Source organism: Myotis lucifugus, unplaced genomic scaffold (genome assembly GCF_000147115.1).
Source record: "Myotis lucifugus unplaced genomic scaffold, Myoluc2.0 scaffold_109, whole genome shotgun sequence".
In the NCBI taxonomy this organism is placed as follows: domain Eukaryota; kingdom Metazoa; phylum Chordata; class Mammalia; order Chiroptera; family Vespertilionidae; genus Myotis; species Myotis lucifugus.
The window spans coordinates 191,852-201,718 of record NW_005871157.1 but is presented as its reverse complement, the minus strand read 5'-3'; the positions used below and the strand labels follow the sequence as shown (position 1 = coordinate 201,718).

The 9,867-nt window shown below is 41.1% G+C and overlaps 1 protein-coding gene across 2 annotated transcripts in view; it reads right to left on the bottom strand.

Moving 5' to 3' along the window:
* BUB1B (BUB1 mitotic checkpoint serine/threonine kinase B) overlaps positions 1-7,972 on the bottom strand; it is a 65,805-nt gene extending 57,833 nt beyond the window's left edge. For both annotated transcript variants that reach the window (XM_014459417.2, XM_014459418.2), the window contains exons 1-2: positions 7,746-7,972; positions 4,561-4,707 (exon numbers count right to left, since the gene is read on the bottom strand). In XM_014459417.2, coding sequence (XP_014314903.1) covers positions 4,561-4,707; positions 7,746-7,777 — 179 coding nt within the window. In that variant the 5' untranslated portion in view covers positions 7,778-7,972. The remainder of the gene's footprint in view (positions 1-4,560; positions 4,708-7,745) is intronic.
* Positions 7,973-9,867: the final 1,895 nt, after the last annotated feature.

The following is a 9,867-nucleotide window of genomic DNA, read 5'->3' as shown; positions in this document are numbered from 1 at the left end:
GAAACAGAATTTCCGGAGGATGGAGGCCCAGAAATCAGGATTTTAAAAAGATTCCTAGGTGATTCTAATGTGCAGACAAGGTTGAGAACCATTGGTCTAGGAGATCCGTCTGCCACCAGAACTACGATTCCCAGCATTCCTGGTGCTCCCCGCACTCTTGGTTTTCCCTTCCTGCTCTGTCTCTGTCCCATGGCCTCCCACTCTGTCTGCTAAGTCCTCCAAGCCACCAGCTCTCCCTCTCTACTCTCCGTCTGGCAGCTTGGGGAGCCAATTTCCCCAAACTGCTCCACTCTCCACCGGCTCTCCCGCTGTGCCTGTTTATGTAAATTAACCCGCCATCTTTGTCAGGTTAATTTGCATACTCACTCCTGATTGGCTGGTGAGCGCAGCAAAGGGACGGTCAATTTACATGTTTCTCTTTTATTATATAGGATAAGACAAGGTTTAAAATGAAAAATTAACAAAAAATACAAAACAGTACAGTATATTACAACTGCCAAGAATGGATCATTAAGGCTTTAAGAAATCAAAGCAGCAGGCTCAGAAGGTGAAGAATCCATAACATTTGAAAGAAAAAGGGAGTTTTCCAGGAGAGAAATCAATATTAACACATTTCGTACCGCTCAGGAGTTTTCTCATGTTTCGCGCACCATCTGTTAAGGACCGCTCACGAGTGTTCTCGTTTTTCACGCCCATGGAAAAAGGAGCGATCTAGATACTTATGTAAATTTTGTTTGGTCCCTCTTCATAGAGGAAAACGTTTTACGCAGTACCATACGTTAAAAAAGTACTAGGAACTTTGTTTTTGTAAATAAAAATATTATAATTATTGAAAAACAACACCTAAAGTGCATTATGATGATTTAAATAACATGCAGTTTGCCCAAAAACGTGCGGTCCCTGGCGTATGTCTTAGAGATTTCTATGCGGTACGCAATGTGTTAAATTAAGTTGTGAAGGTGGGAAAGTTTAACCAGAGGAAATTGAGCTATAACATAAAATCAATATTGGAAACAAATGGAGCTATCTGGAGAGGTAAGAAGGGCATGAGCCACTGTTGGTTCTTTAATTGGAGAGTATCTTGAATATGACAAGATTTCAAAAAGATTAACCAAGTAACATTTTAAGACTAAGACCATTAGGAAAGCAGCTACAATTATAAAGCTAAAATGGCAATTTAAGTACCAGATGAGGGGATTATCTGCAGAAATGGTGAAAAAATAAAAACTAAGACACTACTAGTAAAAATCAGCCATCCTCCAAATTAATCTATAGATTCAGTGCAATCCAATCAAAATCCCAGGTCTTTCTTTTATAGAAATTAAAAAGATGATTTTAAAAATTTGTTTGGAAAGACAAAAGACCAAAAATAGCTAAAATTATTTTGAAAAAACAATAAAACTTGAAGAACACACTCTACCTGACTTTAAAACTTACCACATACAGAGCTAATCAAGACAATGAATAATTGGTCAAAGAATAGACAATTAGGACAATGGAACAGAACAGAGAGTCCAGAAAGAATACACACATATACAAGCAAATGATTTTTGCCAAGGACCCCTAAGCAATTCAACAGGGAAAGTAAAAAAAAAAAAAAAATCTCTTCAACAAATGGAGGCAGAACTAGATATCCATATTGGGGGAGGCAAGAGAGGGAAAGGAGGGAGAACTTTTACTCCAACTTTACACTATACACAAGGATATATTTAAGATGAATCACAGACCTAAACATAAAAGCTAAAACAATAAAGCTACTGGAAGAAAACATAGAATATCATTGCAACTTTGGAGTAGCAACAATCTCCTAGAGATGACACAAAAAACACTAATCAAAAAGAAAAACACTAATGAATTACTTTCCATGAAAATTAAAAACTTCTTGCTTATCAAAAAATACCACCAAGAAAATAGACAGCCATGGACTGGGAGAAAATATTTGCAACACATATTTGCTAAAGGACTTGTATACAGTCTATATAAAGAACTCCTGGAATCTAATTTTAAAACTGAGCAAAACATCTAACTAATACACCACACAAGAAGTTATAGAAAAGGCCAATAAGCCCTAGCCAGTTTGGCTTAGTGGATAGCGCGTTGGCCCTTTGACTGAGGGGTCCAGGTTTCTATTCCAGGGCACATACCTTGGTTCCAGGCTCAATCCCCAGCCCTGGTTGGGGCATGTGCAGGAGGCAACCAATTGATGTGTGTCTCTCTCACATCAATGTTTCTCTGTCTCTAACCCTTCCTTCCACTCTCTCTAAAAATCAATGGAAAAATATCCTCAGGTTAGGATTAACAACAACAAAAAAGTGCTCACTACCATTAGTCACCATGATAGTAAATGGGAAGTCAAACCATAATGAGATACTATTACACATCCACCAGAATGGCTAAAACAAAAAAGACTGACACCATCAAATACTGGAGTGGATTTGGAGCAAATAGACTTTCGTACATTGGTGGTAGAAGTGTAAAATATCACAACCTTTTTAGAAAACTGGCAGTTTCTTAAGAAGTTAAACATATATTTATTCTATGACCCAGAAATTCCTTTCCAAGAGAAGTGAAAATCTATGCCCACAAAAAGCCTTGTATAAGAATGTTCATAGTAGCTTTACTCATAAAACAAACAAAATCAGAAAGAATCTAAATGTCCACCAATTGATGAATAAACAAATGGAATACTACTCAGTAATAAAAAGGAGCAATCTACTTATACATGCAATATGGAAAAAACCATGCTGAGTAAAAGAACTGTATGATTCCACTTATATAAAATTCTAGAATAAGCAAAAGTAACTTATGTTGACAGAAATCTAATCACTGGTTGCTTTGATTGGAAAGGGGCATGAGAGAGGTAATGAAAATGTTCTGTCTTGAAATGCATGTCAAAACTGATTAAATGGTATACATAAAAATCTAAGCATTTCACTGAATGTAAATTATATTTTTTAAAAAATTGCTAGTCCTTAGGAACCAACTAAATAGAATTAGGGTAAGAGAGCAGTAAATAAGAACATTCAGGTGAGTTTTGGTACCACTAACCAAAATAGAATAGAAAAAGAAAGGTTATATATTAGAAATGAGATTCACTATTTAATAACTGGTGAAACATTTATCTAATTATATATTACAGGTAGATAAAAAGATATTTGGAAAGCAAGTAAAAGATGTATACAGTAGTTAAATAATCCTGGAAAACCTGAACATGGAAGAACTTAGGTAAAATGCAGTAGGAAGTCAACAAGAAAAAGGTGTAGTTGGAGAAGTGAAAAAAACTAGTAAAATGTCACAGAAGCCAGGAAGAACAGAATACTACCAGCTCTGAAGCAAAATCATAAAACCCAATGCTTTTAAAGATCCAATGAGATGAACAAGAATACTCATTACATAACCCCAAATTATAATTTATCTATGACTAGAGGCCCGGTGCACAAATTTGTGCACCAGTGGGGTCCCTCGGCTTGGCCTGCAGGATTGGGCTGAAACCAGCTCTCCAACATCCCCTGAGGGGTCCCGAACTGCAAGAGGGCACAGGCAGGCAGAGGGACCCCACCGGTGCAGAATCGGGGCCGGGGAGAGACGTGGGAGGTTGGCCAGCCGGGGAGGGACGGGGGAGGGCTGCAGGGCGTGTCTGGCCCGTCTCACTCAGTCCCAATTGGCCAGACCCCAGCAGCAAGCTAACCTACCAGTTGGAGCGTCTGCCCCGTGGTGGTCAGTGCACATCATAGCGAGCAGTTGAGCGGCCTTAGCATATCATTAGCATATTACACTTTGATTGGTTGAATGAACTACCAGATGACTGGACACTTAGCATATTAGGCTTTTATTATATAGGATGAAAGAATTTTTTTGTCAGAGACCCAGGATAGAAACGGATACTTTACTTTTTCGAAAAAAAGCATATTTATCAAAACATTATTAGACAAAGGAAAGCAAGTTCCATAGGTCCATTTGAATAACGTAGGTTTTTTTTTCTTTCAGTTTTTGTTTATCCAGAGTTTGTTAAATCATTATTGAGACACTTTCTAGTATAAATTCAGTTTCTCTCAGGTTTACATTTTCTTTGGAGATCACTATTCCTTTTTGGTGCATTGTCAAAAATACTTTCCTAAAAAGTTAATAACTGAATACACATAAAAGACAGCGGATTCAATCTCATTCAGTACTCAGAATTTAAGGAAGAAATTTCTCTAATTGGTTACTATCAAATAAAAGAGCTAATTCTGTTTGGGATTCAGAATGACAGAATACTTTTGGAAAATATAGTAATATGATACTTGCTTTACTTTGCTTCTCAGTGCCCCCTGTATAAGATGCATTTCTACTGATACAAGAGTTTGGCTGCTTCACAATGAAATGAAATCCTATAGCTCTTGTTTTTAATCATACTTGAGATCTTCAGATAGCTGTCATGATGAGAAAACATGTGAGGAACAGATTCTCATACTACCAATTTTTAAAGAGTACTTATGCCATTGTGCATGGATCCACACACATTTTCTACCACAGCTGGGGATGAACAATGACAGGTTGAGCCCCAAATGTTCTACACACCATTTCTGCTGCTGTAGAGTAGTGTTACGGGCAGATTCTTGTTGTGCCAATACACCCTGAAGTGTGGATATGCTCCGCCCCTGTCTCAGGGGTTGTACATTTTCTTTACTCAGCTCCCATTCATCTCCCTCCAGAGACATGGCTTCACTGTGAAGGGGAAAACAAAAATAAGTTTCATATCAATATTGAAATATATCATGAGATTATTGTGATAAATGATTATTCATGATTTTTGGGTTGAATATCGTGGGCATGCACATTAGTAGTGTTATTACACTTCTAAGCTTCTGAGTCTGTGACCTGATTTCCAAGTTTATGAGTATAGTATTTGCCCAATGGAAGAGAGAATGTAGCAGGGTATTGTGGACAGTATTACAAGAATAAAGTTTAAGGCAGGAAGGAAAAAAGGGAAACAATTATTATAAATTTGGCAAAATGGACAAAAAGTAGTTCTATGCCTACCACGGAACGCATCATCTAGTTTAATTTAAAATTAGCAAAATGTTCATCAGAATGATACCCATGTTTCAGCTGATGACTTAAAACTAAAGTTTACATATATAGCTAGCCCAGAGCAGAAGCAGACAAAAATACATTTTACTGGTCACAACTGCCCCCCTCCAACCCCCCCCTCCCCCGCCCCATTCTATCAAGCCCATGGGCAGGGGGAGGGGGAGGGAATCTCCACACGTTTTTTTGGAGGCAATCACCATATTGGGTATGGACTCTGAACTTCAGAGCTCTGTCATGGTCAGATAAAAGCCTACGTCTGGATGACAGGCATTATTTCTGGATTTGAAACAGAGACAGATTAGGCACTAATCTTCAAAATTGAATGAAAGATATCTGTGACCTCAGTCTAGATGAGAGAGCAAATCTCTCTTCAAGAAAATAAGTTAAGTCAGACTTCAGACTGAAGGGTCCCAGGTTGGATTCCGGTCAAGGGCACATTCCTGGGTTGCAGGCTGGATCCCCAGTAGGGGTGTGCAGGAGGAAGCCAATCAATGATTCTCTTATCATTGATGTTTCTCTCTCTCTCCCTCTCCCTTCCGCTCTGAAATCAATAAAAATATATTTTTAAAAAAGAAAGAAAAGAAGTTAAGCCCTAGCTGGTTTGGCTCAGTGGATTGAGCATTGGCCCATGGACTAAAGAGTCATGAGTTCGATTCCAGTCAAGGGCACATACCTCGGTTTTGGGACCAAGCGGGAGGCAACCAATCAATGTGTCTCTCTCACATTAATGTGGGTGTTTTTTTTTCTCTCTCTGTCTCTCCCCCTCCCTTCCACTCTCTAAAAAATCAATGGAAAAATATCCTCGGGTGAGGATTAATGAGAAGAGGGAAAGGGAGAGGGGGAGGGGGAGAAGAAAATAAGTTAATTTAGGTTGTAACTACTCACATCTTTTTAATATTGTGTGAATCCTGTAACAGCTATGCCATTTATTTTTGTATCCCCCATGGTCTAATACAGGGTCTGACACTAGTAAGCAATAAATACTTGAGTTCATCTGAATTTCTTCTCTTGCTCTTAAACTAGCAATTAAATGATCTCAGTTAAATGCCCTAAACTGAGTTGGGACTCCTCCCTTACCTCCTCCTCCTCCTCCCACAGTCTTCCCTCACTTCAATTTCATTTTTCCAGTTGCTCAAAAGTCTTGGTACCAAACCTTGACACTCTTCTCACACCTCCCCAGTTACTCCGCAAGTCCTGTTGGCTGTACCTTCAAAATATATCTAGACATCAACCTATTCTCACCATCTTTACTGCTTCCAGCTTGGCTCAAGCCGCCACTTTTCCTGCCTGGATTATTTCAAAAACTTCTTAACTCATTTCCTTGCTTCCATCCGTTTCTACCTTTAGTCTTTTAAACACTGCAGCCAAAGGGATCCAATTTAAATCCATGTCAGACCACGTTTCTTCCGCTGACTTTCAACTACAATCAGAGTAAAAGCCAAGTCCTTACAATGCCTGCATCTCACCTTCTTTCCTTCATTCCCTTGGACTCTCCTGGCTCATTGGGCTTCAGCTACTTGGAGGTGTAGCTCCGCCTCCAACCCTCACCCTCCAGCCTCTGCACTTCCCCCACATAAATGCATGACTAGCTGGTGAGCATCTTTCAAGTCTTGACCCCAATGACACCTTCTCAGCGAGGCCTCCTGTTCAAAACCGTCTAAAATTGCACCAACCCCTCTGGCCCCACCTTTTTTATTTTTTTAAGTAGTGACACCATCTAACTTTTACTTTGTTTATCTCACTTACTGTCTGTTGTCCCTACCCACACCTCACCCCAGAACTCAAGTTTCACGAGGGTAGGGGTTTTTGTGTCTTTTATTTGCTGCACCTGGCACTTAGTAGGTTGTCAATAAGTATTTGTTGCATGAACTAAAGAGCTCGTGACGTGACATTTATGTAGGCCAGTGGTTCTCAACCTTGGCTGCACATTAGAATCACCTGGGAATCCTGTTAAAATCCTGATTTCTGGGCCCCATCCTCCGGAAATTCTGCTTCTTTGTTACTAATGAGGCCCAGAAATCAGGATTTTAACAAGATTCCCAGGTGATTCTAATGTGCAGCCAAGGTTGAGAACCGCTGGTCTAGGCATGGTGTAGCCCAGAATGAAAACGCAGAGAATTCCAACCCAGAAGAGGTCATACATACTCTACAGATGGAAAAGCGGCAAGCACGCGGAGAAGGGCTCGGATTTCTAACTATGCTACCCCCATCATTACAGCACCTGCCATTTGCTGAGCACTTATCTGGAGTCGGTCACTTTACGAATACTTTGGAATTCTCCCAGAACCCGGCAAGGTAAGATTAATATCAATATTTCCCATATTGAGACGTGTCCAAGGTCAAACAGCCAGCAAATGGCTGAGCTGAGATACAAACGCAGACACCACCTCCCCCACCCCCAATTCCAAGTTCTCTGTAACACTAGGTCCCAGAGCCTCCTTCCTGCTGAAGCGGCAGGGAGCGGGTCTCAGAGCCGGCCACGCGGAGGTCAGGGCTTACCCTGAGTCTGCACCTCCGCCCCCGGCGTCAGACTCGACCAGGAAGGTGGCTGCGGCCCAGCCTGCTCTTCTGCTGACCGTGCGCCCTTCTCCTTGCCTGTTCCGAGAGGGGCCTCGGTCTCCTGTTAGGTATCACGGGGCCTCGCAGAACCAGCTCTCAGCTCTCGCACCTACCTCAAAGCACCCTCTTCCTTCTTCGCCGCCATCCTGCATCCCCGGCTCAGGTCCTTGTCCCGCTGTGGGCCTTTTCTCAGGGCCGCACACGGTCGGGGCTTCCTTCTGCAACCTGCCCTTGGAGGTATCAAAGCGACCAGAGGGTGCTCCGCAACGTAGGAAAAGCACGCACCTAACTCCGTAACGAACCAGCCACCTCCAGACTAGCCGCCAACTTTCAAATTTAACGGTCCCGCACGGACGACGTAACTACGCCCCTCCGCTCTTATTCGCGCCTCTTGCTCAAGGCATTCTGGGGTTTGTAGTTTATCCCAGGTTTAACCCACGCAGTCGCGGTGCATAATGGGAGTTGTAGTTTCCAGGCTCGGTGGCCGCCAGGGGCCCCAGGTTTAAGGGGTATAAATTCTCTGCAGGTGCTTTCTGCGTGTAAGGCCAGTTTCTGGGCCAAGTCAAAGACACTTTAAGCACCAAAATTTCTTTGATGTTTTGAGTGTAGGGAGAAATTTTTGACTGCTTGCACTTGGCTTGACTTTTTTCTGGGGTGGCTGGCCAGGCTATATGATCACCCCCTGATGTCTGCCCCAAGTCTCACATGAGTCCAGAGTACTTAGGCTACTTTGACCCAGTTGTTTCCAACTCTTGAATTCAGAAGAGCTGGATTCTAGTCCTGTAATCATCGTATCAGAGTTGCACCTGTCCTGTGTCCTAGTCTCTCTCACCTAGCTATCACGTTGAAAACATATTAACTCAATCAGAATAAGATGTTAATAACAGTTAATTTTTGAATGCAGTATTTCCCACATCATTTTCTAAGATGCTAATGTATGTTACAGGAGAATAAGTGTTTGCTGTTCAAATAAGTTTCTGAAATTCTGGGTTAAATGAGCATCTTTACTGAAAGTCTCCCAAGAGATTCTAATATGCCAAAGTGCATCATGAATCTCGGAGGGAAGTGCTACTTTTCTATTGCTGCTATAACAAGCTACCATAAATTGAGTAGTTTAACGCCACACCAATTTGTTATTTTACAGTTTGGTATAACAGAAGTTTGACCTGATCTCATTGGGCTAAGCAGGAATTTGCTTTCTTTTTTCTAGTTTTTAGAGGCATTCACTGGTGTTCGTGGGCTTGTGGCCCGCTTCCGTTACCTTCAAAGTCAGCAACATAGCATTTTCTGGCTTCTGTCACAGCTCTTTCTCTGACCACAGTCAAGAAAATCTCTCTGCTTCTAAGGGCTCATGTGATTAGATTGGGTCCATCCAGATGATCTAGGACAGTGGTTCTCAACCTTCCTAGTGCCTCGACCCTTTAATACAGTTCCTTATGTTGTGGTGACCCCCAACCATAAAATTATTTGCGTTGCTACTTCATAACTGTAATTTTGCTACTGTTATGAATCATAATGTAAATATCTGATATGCAGGATGTATTTTCATTGTTACAAATTGAACATAATTAAAGCATAGCGATTAATCACAAAAACAATATGTAATTATATATGTGTTTTCTGATGGTCTTAAGCGACCCCTGTGAAAGGGTCGTTTGACCCCCAAAGGGGTCTCGACCCACAGGTTGAGAACTGCTGATCTAGGATAACCTTTCTATCTCAAGGTCTTGAACCTTTATCAGATCTGCCCTTTTGTTATATAAAGTGACATATTCACAGGTTCCATGGATTAGAATATGGACCTCTTTGGGGGCCATTATTCTACCTACTACTGGGGGTGCTGAAATATGTTGACATATCTAAACTTATTTGATCCTAAAGAAACTTTCTCAAATATCTTTCAGAACAGATTTTAGGCTCATTGTATTTTAACAGTAGGCAAGGGGAAGAATATACAGTACATAAAGGAATAAATCCTAATGGTGGAATTTCAGGCACAGTTGCATGTGGTAGCAGTTAGGGACTAGCAAGCTCCTCATTTTCACCCATTTACTGCTTATGCTAAGCCATACCTATCTGCACCAGTGGCTGTTAGAGGGATTCAGTTATCAGAAAAATCTATGGTCTCTTGCTTGTGGAGGTTGTGTGTGTTCTTGATTGTCAAAGGCTGATTTCCCCCAACTGTGCCTTCATAGATTATACAAAATCAGCTTTAGTAGGCTAAACTGCAAAGAT